The sequence below is a fragment of the Scardinius erythrophthalmus genome (genome assembly GCF_964197995.2).
Source record: "Scardinius erythrophthalmus genome assembly, chromosome: 5".
Taxonomy (NCBI): Eukaryota; Metazoa; Chordata; class Actinopteri; order Cypriniformes; family Leuciscidae; genus Scardinius; species Scardinius erythrophthalmus.
Window position 1 is genome coordinate 34,733,339 of NC_138225.1, and position 18,574 is coordinate 34,751,912.

General features: G+C 42.2%; 1 protein-coding gene across 1 annotated transcript in view; it reads left to right on the forward strand.

The window, feature by feature from the left end:
- The window catches only part of msh3 (mutS homolog 3 (E. coli)), a 69,066-nt gene that overhangs the window by 15,363 nt on the left and 35,129 nt on the right, over nt 1-18,574 (forward strand). The window contains exons 9-15 of the mRNA XM_081366867.1: nt 2,278-2,408; nt 3,545-3,653; nt 4,688-4,772; nt 6,566-6,675; nt 8,709-8,841; nt 11,313-11,500; nt 11,651-11,819. Of these exons, the coding sequence (XP_081222993.1) occupies nt 2,278-2,408; nt 3,545-3,653; nt 4,688-4,772; nt 6,566-6,675; nt 8,709-8,841; nt 11,313-11,500; nt 11,651-11,819 (925 nt within the window). The remainder of the gene's footprint in view (nt 1-2,277; nt 2,409-3,544; nt 3,654-4,687; nt 4,773-6,565; nt 6,676-8,708; nt 8,842-11,312; nt 11,501-11,650; nt 11,820-18,574) is intronic.

Here is an 18,574-nt window from a genome sequence, read left to right on the forward strand (position 1 = left end):
ATAGCAACTGTTGCCGAGTGGTTGCTGTGCTGTAGTTTAATAAGACCCTCAGGAGAATTGCAGGTGGTGTGTTGTAGGTGCCACTGCCATCAATTCATCCCAGTGCGTACTAGTTACTTGAAATGGATTCTGAATAATCCTTTCTGCCTTATGGATCAAACAACTTCAATTTCTTCATACACAAACACAATCATGCTTCTTCACTTGAAGATTTTCAATCATTTACCACTTGAAATAACTTGGAAAATGTCCTCATGTTATCATTACTTGGCTTTGATAGCCTAAGAGGGAAATGAAGTTGCTCCAGTGAGGGTCAGAACTGGTCCTTAAAGTAGTTAGATTTCAGGTTGAATACAAGTTATGTTCCATTGAAAGCGTATGTTGGTTAGCTGTCGGTTACCACAAAAAATTATTTTGCCCTGTTCCTCAGCAAACAAATTTCACAATAGTCTACAAGCAGTAGGAGAATGTGGGGCAAAAATAAACATAGAAATACACACTGTAAAGTAAGTACAGCCAACATACTTTTATGCAAATACTATGATGCAAAAGTTATAATCCAATCTTTCATGACCATGTAAATTTTGTAATCCTCTTAACTTTTCCATAATATCCACACAAGGATGAATGTGACATTTACCTTGAAGAATTTTTTAATGGTGGAATATCTACGTGGAATATCTGTACTGAACATGGACGAATTAATTTATCACCACAGGATTAATTCAAATAAACTAATGAAGGCAACTTGTGATCAAAGTGACCTAAGCAATTAGTAGCATAAAGCATATGTAAAAACGATATCTAAATTAAAATAAAATCTTGTTGTTCAGAAAAGGAAAAAAAAATCTGTGGATCAGTTATGAGTCAGCTACCCATGATATTTAGGCATGAAAGAATCATTTTATGTTCTGTTTATAGAAATGTTACCTCATATCCATGTTCATGTAATCATATATATATATATATATATATATATATATATATATATATATATATTTTTCACATCTCTCTCTGGTTGTTTTGCCCTCAAAGATGTTTCTTTGCGACTTTCTCTTGTGAATGTATTTGCATAGTTAGGTTTGTGGAAGCAGGCACCCATGGGCAAAATACTGTTTTATTTGAATTATTACTATTTGTTTTGTACTATAAGTCGATTACACTGTTGGGGAAGATAAAGCTGGCTGCACGCTCGCATAGGCCACATATGTTCATTGGTTACCCTAGCAACAGCACAGAGATACAAAGAAAACCTGCGTCCTTGAGAGCTATGTGGTGTTGAATGGTGGGGAAGCAAAAGTGAATGGACTGTTGGTGAAGCGTGTGTGTGTACGACAGACTAATATGCACCTTGTATCCACTGAGAGAATCCACTGGTATTGAAGGCTTCAGGATGTGACAAAAGCAGAATTCATTGCTTCAATTAATGATTTCTCACATTCTCGAGCTCACATTTCACCCTAAAATCAAGGGAAAAAATTAAATAGCCTTTTTTAGAACCAGCATAGTTTATATATACTTTATTTATTTATTTATTTATTCATTTTCTTTGTGCACTGTGACGTCAGTTTTGTGACAGTCAAGCATCCCCCTAAATTCTCATGACTATATTTTGATCAAATAAATGCAACCTTGTTGAGCATAAGAGACATTAAAAAATCTTCTAAAAACATTACAATTTCTTTCAAAACCATTAAAAAAAAATCCTACAGATCAAACTTTTGAAGTGTACATTGTTTTTGTTTAAATAGCCATACATTTAAGGTAGGGCGATAAATAATTACATGATAAATAAATGCTTAAATTAAAAAATATATAATAATAATAATATGAGAATTTTGTTGGAAATTAGCTTAACCACCAAATTAATTTTGTCATGCAATTTTTTTTTTAAAGGTTATCAATAGAAGATATTTTGAAAAATGTTGGACATTTTTTTTTCTACTATGGAAGTCAATGACCACCGTCAACTGTCTGGTTACCAACATTCTACAAAATATCTTTTTTTTTGTTTAACAGAAGAAAGAAACTCACACAGATTTGGGCAACTTGAAGTTGAGTAAATGATGACCGAATTTTCATTTTTGGGTGAACTATCCCTTTACGGGCAAGTTCTCATTTTCACAACTTCTTTTTTGCCTCAGAAGTGTAATATGGTACACAAAATATGCAGGAACTCCCTTGAGTTTCCTTTTGTCATATTGCACATCCAGAAGTTTTTCCTGGTGTGATTTTCCTGTTGTCTCATGTAAACCTCCTGTTTGTCTCCTCTCTCAGTGTCCAAGCAGATGACCGAATTCGCATAGAGAAACGAGAAAGTGCCATGTTTGAATACCCAACAGCAATGAGAATTATCAAAGACTTCTACAGAGACGCCCCTCATCCAACTGTGGAAAACCAAGAAAAGGGTAAATTACTTAATCTTTGTCTCCTGTTTGTCTTTTAATGTCTGACCTCCAGTCATGATGAAGCATCGGCTGGTCTTTCAGATAGAGACGTCTGCCCAAACTAATGTTAGGTCTGTGTGTTTAATTGAAAAATCATTCCCTGTAGGCAGAAGGGAGGCAGATCAATGTCTGCTGTCCTTTAGACTGGACGTGTGCATGACAAGCGGTGGTGGCTTTTCCTGTCAAGACTGGGACTAAATCACCTCTTTGTCTTGTTCAGGATCCATTAATGGCTTAGAACAGACTCCCTCACCATTGTTGAACTTTTCTCTGATGTTCCGATGCCTTGCTTTCTATCTCAAATGCTATGTAAAAGCAACAAGTCAGAATCTTTAAAATGAAAACAAAGTAACAATCTAGTCTTTTTTACGGAATTCTTGGCAAAAATCAACAAACTGAACACATGAACACAAAGTTAGTTCTAAAGGGGGAAATACTGTGTAGATGATTTTAATTAATTACAAGTTTTTTAGTCATACACCCAAAGCATTGAATTAGTGTTATTTTTTATTTCTATTAATCATTCACTTTAAGATTGATTCAAGTAGTTTAAATTCACATTTGATTTATTTTTAATTTCTGTGTTTACTTCACTTGAACAACTGTTGGATACCTTAAAATAAACTCAAGCATTGTATACTTGATATCTATTTCTGCTGTGTCTTTATTTGTTCTTTTCTGCTTCTGTTTTTATTTAATTAATGACTGTCTACTTGAATAATGACTTGAGAAATACTTCAAACTTTGAAATACTTTATTATAATTTTAGTTTGTCAGTATTTTTATTTTTTTTATATTTAAGTGATTTCAGGATCAAATTACATTTTGTTATGTGTATTTATAAAGAATTATATATTTTCATGATTTATCAACTACTCACATATTGGAATTGTGATCAATTTAATGCATCCTTTAATCCATAAATGTATTAATTTAACTTTTTAATGCTACAGGAACCTGAACTGACTCAGACTCACTCTGTCCAATTGCACATTTATTCTAAAAGCTCAACGTATAGTGGTTGTACTGTGAAACTATCAATCAGTTCAATTGAGTATTGCAGTGAATGTCTACATTCTTTTTTTCTTTGTAAATAGGTTCCTACACCCTCTGTATGGGTCTGGAGAGCCCGATTATCTGCTGTCTTGGTCCTGTGATCCAGTATCTGGCTGAGTTTAAGCTAGACAAGATTTTACTCTGTTCCAGGTAAAGTACCGTACAAGATTTAAAGGTATCATTTATCCAAAAGTGAAAATTATATCATTTATCACCTTCATGTCGTTCCAAACCTGTATGACTTACTTTGTTTTGTGGAACGGAAAAAGATTAAGATATTTAGCACAACGTTCTGGCTGCTTTTCTCCATACAATGAAAGTAAATGAGGCTGCTGAGCTCCAAAAAGGACAAAAAATGTCATAAAAGTGGTTCATGTAAATTCATCTATGGCATGTCAAGGTCATTCAAGCCGGATTTAAAAAACAGACAAACATGAGAATGAGTACATTTGATGACAGATGAGAATGAGTACATTTGATGACAAATTTCCTTGTTGTGTGATTTATCCCTTTAAATATTTTTTTCTGTTTTCCCCTTTGATTTCTGTTTTAACAGTGCTTAGTAATAATGAATTTTTGGATTATAATATAGCAAACTCAATGGAGTGTTAACTATATGTGTTCACTGTTTATTGCCTAAATGAGTTAGAGTGTCTGCTACACCTACATTTTCCTCTCTCATTGGCTTTTGCTTCAAACACATTGAAGAATCCAGTGGTATAGCATGAACCTATTAGGAGACTTTCTTATTTTCCCTTCTCACCTAAAGTAGACACATCTCACATCTACTTCCATCAGGCGCATAAGTAATAACAAGGGTGTTCGTTTATCCAAGTATAGTGTAGCAGCGGGAAACAGAGCCGAATCTGAATCACAATGCTTGCAGATTGTCACCCCTGATGTGTGAATGTTCAGTATTGTCCTGTAATTACAGACTGATTACGCACGTTCTTTAAAGGAAAATAAGAGGCCTTGACCTCACATACTTTTTGAAAGAGCCTTAATTAACATGCATCATTAGCTGAAATAGGGCCTTGGTGCCTAATAGTTTGTCATGACTGTGTATTGTTGCTAGTCTGACTTGTTTTACTATACATTTTTTTAGAATATGTAAAAATATGTAAAGATGTAATTATGAAGCAGTAGCTGCTCTTGTGGAAAACACGTTTTGGTTGTGTTTGCAGCTCATTCAAGCGGCTGTCGAGTGATGCTGAGCATATGCTGCTCAGTGCTGCTACCATGAAGAACCTGGAGATCCTGTGCAACCAGGTCAGTCAAACGGAGGAAAACATGGATGATGGAATATTATACACAAACAGTCGTACTGTTTACATCTGGTATTAACATTAGTCTTGGGTGATCCGATCACTTGTGCTCAGCCATGAAAGAGACGCAACAATTTACACAATGCGTTTTAAATGATTCCACAGACCACCTGTGATTGGTTTTTGTTTTGGTCTAATTTTTTGACTGCATACATCAGTGTCACTAGCTATGTTTCCATCCAGAGTTGCATTTTGAACTTGTGCGGAAGATTTAAATATCGCATTTAACATTTGCGAATAAAGCCCATGATGTGTTGAAGAGAACAAAATAGTCACTTCCTGGGAAAATTGGAAATCGCAAGATATCTGTAATTAAAATGGAAGTTGCTGCAGTCGGGAAGCCATTGTGGCTCTTTTGTCCTCCATCATAAATGACTTCTCAGAGATACTGGTGTTTAGGAATGCAACTGTGCGCGACTCTTCTGGGAGGGAATTAAACCAAATCATCCTGACAGGCTCAGGCATTTCAGAACAACCAAACCAACATTCGAGATGCTGTGCGACGCGATTGGTCCGCTGGTTAGCCCAGTAATCCAATCACATGCTCTCTGGCAAGTCTCAGGAGTTTTTTGTTGCGCATCGATTGATTTATTAGGGTAAATGTATTTCCATCATAGTTTATGCACATGTTTTTATCCACCTCAATTGAACACTAACGTTTAATTTATGCACATTTTTAGAATTTATGCGCATATTGCCGTTTTCATACAGCGTTTTTTTTTTGTTTTTTTTATGCAATAGATTAAAATGCGCATAAAAATAGGTGGATGGAAACATACCTACTGATGTCAGTTGCACCAAAAATGTTATGTGAAGTCTTGTGTATGTACAGCGGAGCCGACACTAAAAATAAAAACAAATTTTAAAACATTAAGGCAGAAAATGAGTTAGAAATATTTGAAATTCCACATTTTAGATGACCAAGTAAATTTGTGATCATATGAGTCTTTGTACATATGGTCAGATGAAGCTCAAGATGCTTTTTGGATCATCTCAAATCATGCTGAAGAACATAATGATTAGGTTTTACACACACTTGTGGAGTTTGAGTGCAGCTTGATTGCTGTTGTTATTAAAGCAAATGAGAGACAAACACAATTTTTAAATTGAAATGTGTATTTTTCATTTAACCTTTTCACTTAAATTATATTAGGCTGATCATTAATTAGTAATAAATTAAATTACAAGCATGTTTTGCTAGTGGTCTCATATTAAAAAGTCTTTGAACTAAATTTGAAATATTAAATGTGAAGACTTGCTGGAATTTCATAATCAATTTTTCAGTTTCACAGTAGATCTAGCTAAATGATTGCAGCTGTAAAAAAAAAAAATGAAGATAATCTGACTCCGTTTTGGTGAAGATCAGACAAAATGTGTATGAGGATTATTACTGAAATTACATCAGTTTTGTAGTAGTATACAGTACACCTCTTTTGCTTACATTGAAACATGCCATCCATTACAGTGAACACATTTAAATAAAATCCTGTGTAAGAAATGTAACTTCACATTATGCTATTATGAAATGATTTAATATCACCTTTCAACTTAAAAGCGGTCTTTTTATGAAGTTTTATGATGTAAATATAATGGCATACTAGTTTAAATTATGCCATTTTTCTCTGCCTTGTGTTGCTTGGAAAATAACGTGGGCGTTTGTGTCTTGATAACCGAGTGATTTATCCATTATCAAGGATGTTGGTTTGGATTTAATGATGACTTTTTCATTGCTGTCAGACCACAGGTTCAGTAAAAGGCAGTTTGCTGTGGGTTCTGGATCACACTCAGACTCCATTTGGGAAGAGACTGTTAAGAAAGTGGGTGAGCCAGCCGCTGAAATCTGTGATGTGAGTCATTATTTCATTTTATTATCATGCGATCACTGTGATTTGACTGCTAGTATGTAACATGGCCATTGTTTGCAGTGCTAAATAGATGTGGCATGCCCAGATATTCCCGACACCACTACAGATTTATACTGAACTCCAAACTCTGAGCCTAGGTTAATCCAAGTCCTAGAATATTTTGTAAATGGAGGAACTTTGCACCCCTCTTCTCAGCCACTGCATGGTAGGATTACAATTTCGCTCTGGTTCGGATTATGGAAAAACACTATTGTATGTAAAAAGGGATAACCTGCCATAAAATGCAAGTTTTTAATCTGAGAGTTTATTCTTTTTGGTTATTACTCAGATTTAAATGTTTGTTTTATTTCTCCAGAAATAGATTGGCATGGCTTTGTCAATCTGATGCCAACTTTATACGTTGTGGGGGGTTGCTTGGATCTGTGTGTGTGATGTAATGCATGCTTGCAAAATCCGATTATGTTTGTGGATAATAAATATATTTGATTCCATATAACAATAATTTAATCTTAAATCCACATGTTTTCCTGCCAAACCTCTTAACAGACATGTTGGAACATGTTAACGTTTTTGAATTGAGACTCAGAATATCATGCCACTGAATCGGGCAATGCATTTAGATCATGTGTGTTTCCTGACATACAGGGAATGAACTTAAAGCCTCACAAATTTGATCTAGAACTGTTTTTTTTTTAAGAAATGGATAGTTTTATTTAACAAGGGTCCATTAATTTGATCAAATGTGACAGTAAAGACATTATAAAAAATAATGTTTTTTCACATAAATGCTGTTCTTTTCACCCAATATTTTTCCATAAAAATATTAAGCAGCACAGTTGTTTTTTACATTGATAATAAGTAGGGATTCACAATATATCGGCCACCATATCGGTATCGGCTGATATATGTAAAAAAAATTATGTTATTGTTATCGGCCCGATAAGAAAATTTGGCTGATATATTAAAGCCGATAAATAAGGGATTATTTACTTTAGCTGAGACACTTCAGATGCGCACTGATTTCCATGATGATTTTGAATTGAAATATGATTGGAATCACTTCAAAAAGGAAAATAAAGTTAAGTGCAACATGTGCAGCGCAAGTCTGTCATATAGGCTACATAAAATTATAATGTGAACATTATAATTGTGTGCTCAGAACATGGCTTTAATGGTGAGACTTTTGTTTTTGTAATCAGGCTTTCAAAAATTATAGAAAATTGTGGATTTAGATTTATTGGCCAATATATCGGCTTTCAAATATAAAAAAAATATAGGTTATCTGTATCGGTTATCTGATATAGGTTATCTGACATAATAATAATAATAATATAATAATGTTTTTTTCTCGAGCAGCAAATCAGCATGTTAGAATGATTTCTGAATGATCATGTGACACGATGTTACAGTTTTTATTGTATGTTTGATCAAATGAATGCAGCCTTAGTGAGCATTTAAAACATTTAAAAAAATCTTACAGACCCCAAACTTTTGAACAGTAGTGTACATAATTAAAGCCACTTCTCAAAGGATACAGCAAAATATCAGTTAAGAATTATATTTTCTTACAGTACTAACTGATAATAAAATAAAAATAAATAATATATGGAAAAAGAAAGTAACTTTGTTCTGCAACAGGAAACGCTTTTTGAGATCCCTTATGTGTGTTGTGATACAAGCCTTATGTAGTTCCAGTGATTTTTATGGTTTGTGTACATGGCATCTGTTGACTAATTCCTACAATCCCTACTTTGGCTGCTTCTGTTTATTTATTCTCTCTCTCTCTCTCTCTCTCTCTCTCTCTCTCTCTCTCTCTCTCTCTCTCTCTCTCTCTCTCTCTCTCTCTCTCTCTCTCTCTCTCTCTCTCTCTCTCTGTCTCTCTCTCTGTCTCTGTCTCTGTCTCTCTGTCTCTGTCTCTCTCTCTCTCTGTCTCTCTCTCTCTCTCTCTCTCTCTCTCTGTCTCTCTCTCTCTCTCTCTCTCTCTCTCTCTCTCTCTCTCTCTCTCTCTCTCTCAGTGATATCCAGACTCGCCAGGAGGCTGTGGCAGAAATATTGTGTTCTGAATCCAGCGTGCTTCCCTCTCTTCAGTCTTTGCTAACTCGTCTACCTGACCTCGAGAGAGGACTTTGCAGTATCTACCACAAGAAAGTAGTCTTTTGCACCTAATCAATCTGTTTGAATCATTTCTTTTTCACAGGTACACCAGGAACCCCCTTTTCATTTGCAATTCAAAAGTAGTTTGAATTAGCAGGAACAGTGGCCACGGTCGCGCAAAAAGTGTCATGTTCTGTCTAACAATGAAAACCAAGCTGATAGAGAGTTCTATATTTCCCTTGCTTTTTTTTTTTCAAACATCATTCCATGTGTTTCTGGAATCAAGCAGGAGGTTGCAGGGATGGTGCTTAATGACTTGTTTCTGTTGAATGGCTCTATTAGCATAATGACAAGAGTGAGTAGGAATGGGAATGATTATTGTTTTGTAGCATGTGTGGAGAGACAGAATGTCCTCAATAACCCTGCCTCACCTGCCTCTATCTACCGTCTCATTTTTATGAACACACATTCATCAAAAACAAAATGAAAAATTTATGAAAGAAGGTGTCTAGTGTTAAAGGTGGTATCAGCGATTTCAGGCCCAAACATAAATGATCACATTCATCTAATATTTCGCTAGCTGCACGCCCCATAAGCATGCTGTCAAAAAACCGCGTCTCTCTAGGTACAGTAGCCTAGGCTCTGAGATCTGCACACAAAAACAGCTGTTTTCAGTCTGTTTGGCCAAACAATCAAAACCCAAACAAAAAGTGTTCCAACCAATCATCGACAGGGGCGGGTGTTGTGAGGTTTTGCGCTCGTGCACAGCTGCCTATGACGGCTGCATGCGAAAACCTCACAACACCCGCCCCTGTCGGTGATTGGTTGGAACACTTTTTGTTTGGGTTTTGATTGTTTGGCCAAACAGACTGAAAACAGCTGTTTTTGTGTGCAGATCTCAGAGCCTAGGCTACATAGAGAAACGCGTTTTTTTGACAGCATGCTTATGGGGCGTGCAGCTAGCGAAATATTAGATGAATGTGATCATTTATGTTTGGGCCTGAAATCGCTGATACCACCTTTAAAGGTCTAAATGTAGTTTTGGACTAAATCTTTATTGTTTTGAAGCCCCCAAAAATGCATCCATCCATCATTAAAAAATAATCCATAGGGCTCCAGGGGGTTAATGAAAAGCCTTTTAAAGCAAAACCTTTTTTTAGCTATAATAACTAGCTTTCGGCAGACGGCCATACTCAGATGATTTCGATATAATAGAAAAGTAGCTTGAGTTTGGTGCACAGCCCTATTTGTTTGAACTGTGAGAGGCGTCAAAGCTTACAATACTCCTACATCCTACATCGCATCAGGGGTTACTCTTATGACGCAGTATCTGTACGGTCATCTGCTGGGAGCTAGTTATTATAGCTGATAAAGTTTTACATATGGATTTCTTTTCTTACACAAACGCTTCGCTTCGGAAAGCCTTTATTAACCTCCTGGAGACGTATGGATTACTTTCATGATGGATGAGTGCATTTTTTGGGCTTCAAAATCTCTATTATTTTTTTATATATCTCTGATTGTGTTCATCGGAAAGAAGATAGTCATATACACCTAGGAGTAAACAATGTGATAATTAAAAATGTTGGGTGAACTATCCCTTTAATATTGAACCTGAAAAAAAAAAAACAGTATTTCTCTGTATTTATGCATTGTTGTAGTTTCATATTGTTTTTATGCATCCTATTTACCAGTGATTGACTGTCAAAGTAGCGCTTCTGTCATACGGTCAGAGAGTTTTTGCATAGATCTACGGGGAACTTTCACAGTTTTTTAATGAGCGCAGAGAGTGGCTATGCTTTGCCTTATTATAGTGTATAATGTTTTGTAGGAATGACTAACGTGGAGCCTTTGGGAAATGTACTTTATGTTTATAAACATACACAAGATCAAGCAAAGATTTAATTGGCTCCTTGGTGCTTACTATCATCAAAATATGGAAATTACAGATTGCATGCACATGAGCCATTGCATTTGACATATAATGATTAATGATGCCCTGTAGTAAATTATGACTAAGCATTATTATTTCTTCTGGTAATCAATAGGTGTTGTTTTTTTTGGTTCATTATTAATGAAGTGAAGCACAATGAAGGGAACTTTATTATTCATTATTATCATTATTCATTATTCACTGTTTTTGAAGAGTTCATATCTTGAAAAATGACTATATAATTTAAAGTGATAATAAGTCAAATAAGCTTTGTAACTTTCAGATTAACTTGTAACTTTTCAGCCCAAACACACCATTCATTGAAACTAATCTGCAAAAATGACTCTTTCTGTACTTCCACAACTTTGAATGCATTTAAACACGTGCGCATAACCATGTTTGCAATAAATTTTCTAAACCTGTCACAGTCTTTTAAAGACTTTGCAAAGAGGCTTTTAATTGATCCTGAAGAAAAATAGCATATACAATTCTGATATGATCCCTTAATGAGAAGTAGAATGTGTATTTCAATATGTTTTAAAGACCCAACATGCATGTTTTCCTGTGTTTTGACATTTCTGTGTCTTGTCAGTGCTCTACTCAGGAATTTTACCTCATCAGCAGCACTCTCTCTCGTCTGAGCACTGAACTTCAAGCCCTAATGCCCGCCATCCAATCGCAGCTCAGCTCTGCCCTTCTAAAGCACCTCCTACTGGACACACCTCAGCTTCTAAGCCCCGCCCACAACTTCTTGAAAGTCCTGGATGAGAAAGCCGCAAAGTGCGTTAAAGAATATTCACCTTAACCTGTGTATTTTTCCATATCCAAATACTGTACATGCAATACATAAAGCAAGGTATTTGATGAAAAAATGCTTTTATTCTGTATGTAGTTTTTCTGATTCGTTATCTCTGAAATGTATCCTTTTAGGATGGGTAATAAGACAGAAATGTTTGTGGATCTGACCGAATTCCCAGTGATCCAGAAAAGAAAAGAGGAGATCCAGAGTGTCCTATCAGACATAATGGAGCACCGGCGAGAGGTTCGGCTGGTGTTAAAAAGCCCATCTTTGGATTACACAACAGTGTCTGGCCAGCAGGTAATATCGTCAAGCATCCCCTTAACACCTGTCTTTTAAATGAGTTTCAAGAACTGAGCACCCAAAGCTATTTTAACGCCTAATTGTACATTCCACAAATGTTCTACTCTTTATTTTGCATTAGCATTGCACAAATTTGTCATGCTTAGCTGGTAACCCTGTTACTGAAGTTATTTTTGAGAAAAACATTTTTTGGTACCACAGCATCTAAACCCAGAGAAATAGGTCAGTTTAGGCAAAATGTTGAAATTCGACTGTTACCTTGTTACTACCTTTTATTGTTTTCGAATATTGTATGTGATGCATTATCAGTTGTCTACAATTATACTCTACATTATTCAACCTTGCAAAAAGCTATTTTACTCCTTTTATTCTACTGTAGATATAATGTTGAAAACGTCCTTACTAGAAGATGACAACCACAAGGACAGTATTTGAAGTGTTTCTAGTTTGTATGCAGCTCCACATGCGTTTCTCCATCTGCTCACTGTTGCCATTCCCTCATGAATACACAACAGTTTTTCCACCTCAGAGTACAGACCCCGGCCATACCACTTTCTCCCACCGTCTATGGCCGAGTCTAGCATCGCTATGCTTTTGACTATCAGCATAAAATCTGGTCCACTTGGCATCTTATTTTGGCCTAGAACCACAAGAGACTGTATGACTGACGCAGGCGACCAACCATTTCATTTTATGTGCCATGTAGGGGCGGATTTGGGAGTTGATGCCATAATAATGGACTGGTGTGCGAAAAAGCTCACTAGAATAACAGCAGTGTTGTATAGCCAGCTAGTCAGATTAGAGCAGAATCTTGCTGGATTTGTTTTTTATGCAATATGCATCAGATGATCAGTGAACAGAACATTGATTTGACTACAGCCACCACTAAGACAAACAAATGAGACGATAAGAACATGAGACTTTAATGATATAGTCTACTCAAAAATGGAAATTTTGTGGTTATTTACTCACGTTCATGTTGTTCCAAACTTGTATGATTTTCTCTATTCTTGCTGGACACAAAAGAAGATATTTTGAAGAATGTTGGTAACAGGTTTGCTTACCATTGACTTCAATAGTATGGACAAAAAACAAACAAGACAATCTGAGTCTGAGACATTTCTCATAATATCTTCTTTGATGTTCCACAGGAGAAGTCTTACAGAATTGGAATGTGAGTAAATTATGATGATTTTCGTTATTGGAAATTGTCCTTTTGATTTTTAAGAGAATAGCACCTTATTTGGGGTGAAAATTATTATTTTTTTGTAATGTAAATGTTACTCTGTAATGTATGGAAGCTTGTTCTCTTACGAGAGTTCTCTCGTACTGCGTTCGTAGAACGCTGCGGGAAAAGTCTCTTTTCACGAAATACTGAAGCAAAATTATCCTTAATTTTCATATTTGTAAAACGCATTGCAGCAGTGCACAGCCATGGCGAGACGGCTCGCTCACTCATTGGCTGTTCTGCGGCAACTGCATGAGCCTATCGAGCGAGGGCTGATGCAATATCAGACCAATGAGAGCGCTTCGCGCGCTCCTCGTCACATCCCGCCGAAACGGGTGTGGCCATCCCCTATAAAAGGAGCTCGAGTAGGCTGATTCAACTGATTTTCATCTCTTCAGCGAAGCTCACGCATCGCTGGATCACGGAGAAGCAAGCGTCGTCGAGGCAAGCTTTTCAGCGGGACGAGCCCTTGAAGCCGCTGGCCTTCGCCGCCTCTACTGCCGTACCTGCTGCGCTTTCCGGCGCTTCATATCCTTTACCTGCTCTGTTCTGTGTGTGTGTGTGCAGTGTTCCCCGAACACTCACCCCTAAAAGAGCCGCGTCTTTATCAAGATGCCATCCTGTGGCTCGTGCCGAGCCCCGCTCACCGAGGGAGACCGCCACGTTATTTGCGTCTCCTGCCTGGGCGAAGATCACGCAGCGCTCGCGCTCGCTGACGGCGGCTGCCCTCACTGCGAGCTTTTGCCGATGGTGACTCTGCGGACTCGCCTGGCACATTTCTCCGAGCCTGCGCCCCCCGCCGCGGTGCCGCGCCGCTCGCAGCGGGCCCCGGAACCCACCTCTTCCCGACAAAGCTCGCCGGCTCGCCCGCCAGCTTCGCCGGCTTCCCCCGGAGCACTTCCCGATGCTCAGCGCCCGCAGTCTGCCGCCGCTTCATCTGAGGAAGTTGTTTCTGAAGCCGAGTCGGTCGATAAGGATTCCTGCTCTCTGCTAGCTTCAGGCAGTGAGGACTGGGCGAGCTCTGCGGATCTCACGCCTCCTGCCCGAAAGCCGTCGGCTAGAGCTAGCATCGAGAGGGAGCTCATGCGAGTACTCGCGTTGGCCGCGGCGAGCCTCGGCCTCGAGTGGTCTGCACCGGAACTCCCCTCGCGCACCCGGCTTGATGGTAGCTTCCTCCCTGGTGAGCGTTCTTCTCCTGTGTCTAAGCCCGCTCCGTTTCTTCCTGAGCTTCATGAAGAAGTGGCGAAGGCCTGGAACGCTCCCTTTTCTGCACGAACACGTTCGTCTGTATCCCCAGCATTTTCCTCCCTGGATAATGCTCAGGATCGAGGCTACCTCACTCTGCCGCCGGTGGAACAGGCGATAGCAGCCCACCTTTGCCCGCCCTCTGCTGGACGGCGGACTAAGCCAGTGCTGCCGTCGAAAGCCTGCCGCATGACGTCGTCGCTGCTCGCGCGGATCTTCTCCGCCGCTGGGCAGGCGGCATCGGCCCTGCACACCATGGCCACGCTTCAGGTGTTCCAAGGCGATCTCCTCCGCAAACTGGACGAGATAGGACCTGAAGCTATCTGCATCACGGACCTGAGAAGCGCGTCGGATCTTTCCCTCCGCGCTACCAAGGCTGCAGCACAAGCCATGGGACGCTGTATGGCTTCCGCTACCGTAGCCGAGAGGCATTTGTGGCTGACGCTCACGGAGATGGCTGATGCAGAGCGCAACGCGTTCCTCGACGCCCCGCTATCCTCCGCTGGCCTCTTTGGATCTTCTCTCTCCGAGTTCGTGGAGAGATTTTCCGAAGCCCAGAAAGCGTCACAGGCATTCAAGCACTTCCTGCCGAAGCGCTCCAGTTCCGCAGCGGGCCGTGAGAAACAGGCCCCTCGGAGCTCACAGCCTCAGCCTCCGGCCGCCCCCTCTCAGCGACAGCAGCGCAGCTCACGCCCTCGCTCTCGCTCTACCAGCCGCCGCCCCACTCACCGCGGGCCGCGACCAAGGGTTGTGTTGAAGCCGGAAGCCCCAAAGAAGTCCTAGCACGCCTAGGAAAGCGCAGGTGTGTAAGCCCCGTTGCGACCGGGCCCTCACCAAAGCGCACCGCTGTCTCAGTCCCAGGAATTGCGACTGCTTCAGCGTTCTCAGCAGAGCACAAGCCCGCACAGCTGCCCGCTTGCCTGCACACAAAAGCCGTTTTTACGGCTACCCAGATAAATCCCGAAAAGAGTGTATTTTCTGGTGTCCCGGCCAAGGCCGATGGTGCTATAAATGTAGTGTTGATGCCCACTTCCCTGTGCCCATCCCTACACACAAGCACAGCCCTGCACACAGGGCCCGTACTCATAAGATCGACGCAGTTCGATCGCGCCACAAACATAGTCAAAGTGCCCACTTCCCAGTGCCCACAAACGCTATGTCTGGCAAGCCACAGGCTCCCTGTAAAAACGGGACCTGTGAGCACCCGCTCTGTTCAAGCAGACAGCGCGGCCAAAGCAGTAAACGTGCCCGGTCCCCGCCCACGTTCACTTGTAGGCTGCATGAGTCCCATGAGACCTTCTCAGACCTCCCTCGTTCAGATAAACACTGTAGCGGGGTCGAGGATGAGCGTGTTGCCCGCTGTATTATGCGCGCTCCCCGCCTCAAATGTCACAGGCGTAACGCCTATGCTAACGCGCCCCGAAGCGCCGCCGTCGCACAGCGAACAGAGCGCGCTTCGCATCCAACCCCTAGCCGGCCATGCAGACGCATGGGCCGCGCTTCCAGGGGTTTCGGACTGGGTGCTAGACATTATAAAGAGAGGCTTCTCGCTACAGTTTTGTCGGCGCCCTCCACGCTTCACAGCGCGCGTCGAAACTACGGTGAATTCAGAAGTAGCACACCTGCTTCGCGCCGAAATATCAAAACTGTTGAGCAAAGGGGCGATACAACATGTATCCCAAGCTCAAAGCGAAGGGGGGCTATACAGCAGATACTTCCTAGTCCCCAAAAAGGACGGTGGTATCAGACCCATACTAGATCTAAGACGACTAAACAGAGCTTTAGTGAAACGCAGTTTCAAAATGCTCACAACCAGCAAAATCCTCGCGCACATTCGCCGAGAAGACTGGTTTATGTCGATAGATCTAAAGGACGCGTATTTCCAAATACAGATAGCGTCACGCCACAGGCAATTCTTGAGATTCGCCTTCGAGGGTCGGGCATACCAGTATACAGTCCTGCCATTCGGCTTGTCCCTGGCACCCCGTACATTTACGAAGTGCATGGACGCAGCGCTCGCCCCCCTCAGACTCAGGGGCATGCGAGTGCTGAACTATTTGGACGACTGGCTGATCATAGCTCAATCACGATCTCAGCTCGTGGAGCACAGAACCATGTTACTCGATCACCTCGAGAATCTTGGTATCACGATCAATTGGACGAAGAGCTCCTTGAACCCCAGCCAAACTATTTCGTTTCTGGGCATCGTTCTGGACTCTCGTTCTATGACGGCGCGGCTGTCGCAACAGCGCGCGCTGCGCATACAGCACGCAGCGAGGTCCTTCCGCTGCGGTGCGATTATCCCGCTCAAACGTTTTCAGAGGATGCTGGGCCTCATGGCCTCAGCATCATCAGTTCTCCAGCTGGGCCTGCTTCGCATGCGCCCTCTGCAGTTCTGGTTGAAAGCGCGAGTGCCACGCGGAGCGTGGGCACTCAGCCGATTGCGCCTCAAAGTCGATCAAGACTGCGCAGCAGCCCTGAGACCATGGGCGGCGGGCGATTGGTACCGTTCAGGTGTAAGCCTGGGGACTTCCTCGAGAGTGAAAGTGGTGTCTACGGACGCATCCACCTCGGGATGGGGAGCGCTGCTCGAGGGCAGGCCGTTCTTTGGCCTCTGGTCAGAACGAGAAAAGCTCCATCATATCAACTGCCTGGAAATGCTAGCAGTTCACAACGCGCTGACGCGCTTTTGTCCCCACATCAAGGACCAACACGTCGTAGTCCGCTCGGACAACACGGCCGTGGTGTCCTACATAAATCGCCAAGGCGGCCTCGGTTCCAGTTCCCTTTACAGGCTGGCCGAGCGCCTCCTAATATGGGCTCAGCGCAACCTGAGCTCGCTGAGAGCGGTGCATGTGCCCGGGACACTCAACCTGGGTCCAGACAGGCTGTCCAGGAACAATGTTCCCACGGGCGAATGGTCTCTACACCCACAAACAGTCCGGCTGTTGTGGCAGAGATTCGGCAGAGCGGAGGTGGACCTATTCGCGTCCCCAGAAAACGCTCATTGCCCCGTGTTCTTTTCAAAGAACGACAGCGCGCTGTCCCACAAGTGGCCGCACTGCCCGCTATACGCGTTTCCCCCAGTCTCCCTCCTACCTCAGGTGCTGGAGCGAGTCAGGGAAGTGAAATGCCCAGTACTGCTTATAGCACCGTTCTGGGACAACCAAGCCTGGTTTCCAGTCCTGATGCAGTTAGCAGACTCCGCTCCATGGCCAGTGCCATTGAGGAGAGATCTCCTCTCGCAGGCCAGGGGCTCGATTTGGCACCCACACCCAGAGCTGTGGTCCCTTCATGCGTGGACGTTCAACGGTTACCCGTTAGCCTCACGGATGGAGTGCTGAACACCATCACTCAGGCTAGAGCGCCTTCCACCAGGCGGCTTTATGCCTCGAAGTGGTCGGTTTTCTCCAGCTGGTGTACAGCTCGGGGCCTGTCACCCCTCGATTGTGAGGTGACGGAGGTTCTCTCCTTCCTACAAGAGCTGTTGGATAAGGGCAGATCCCCTTCCACGCTCAAAGTCTATGTGGCGGCTATCGCAGCGTGCTCGACAGCAACGCCAGGCCAGTCACTGGGTAGGAACGATTTAGTCATCCGCTTCCTCAGGGGAGCTAGGAGGCTGAATCCCCCCAGACCTCCCTCAGTCCCGGTGTGGGACCTTTCTACGGTCTTGGCAGCCATGAAAGGCCCCCCCTTTGAGCCTATCCAATCTGTTAGCCTCAAACATCTGTCTTTCAAAACGGTGTTTTTGATGGCCCTCGCTTCGGTGAAGCGCATAGGCGATCTGCACGCGCTCTCTGTGAGTCCAACGTGCTTGGAGTTTGGGCCCAATGACTCCAAAGTCATACTCAAACCTAAGCACGGCTACGTGCCGAAATCCCTCAACACTCCGTTTAGGGCTCAGGTTATTTCCCTGTCTGCCCTGCCGGGGTCAAACGAGGAAGGGGACTCGAGCTGTCTTTGCCCCGTTAGGGCGTTAAGAGCTTATGTGTCCCGCTCCGCTGCCTTCAGACAGACGGAGCAGCTCTTTGTCTCGTTCAGTGGACGTTCCAAGGGAACGGCTGTTTCGAAACAGAGCCTGTCCAGATGGGTGGTTGACGCCATAACAATGGCTTATACTACCAAGGGCCTTCAGTGCCCGTTGGGCATTAGAGCGCATTCCACGAGAGGCGTTGCCTCATCGTGGGCCTGGTCTAGCGGGATTTCCTTACAGGAAATATGTACGGCGGCGGGCTGGGCCTCGCCGTCTACATTCATAAGGTTCTACAACCTAGAAGTT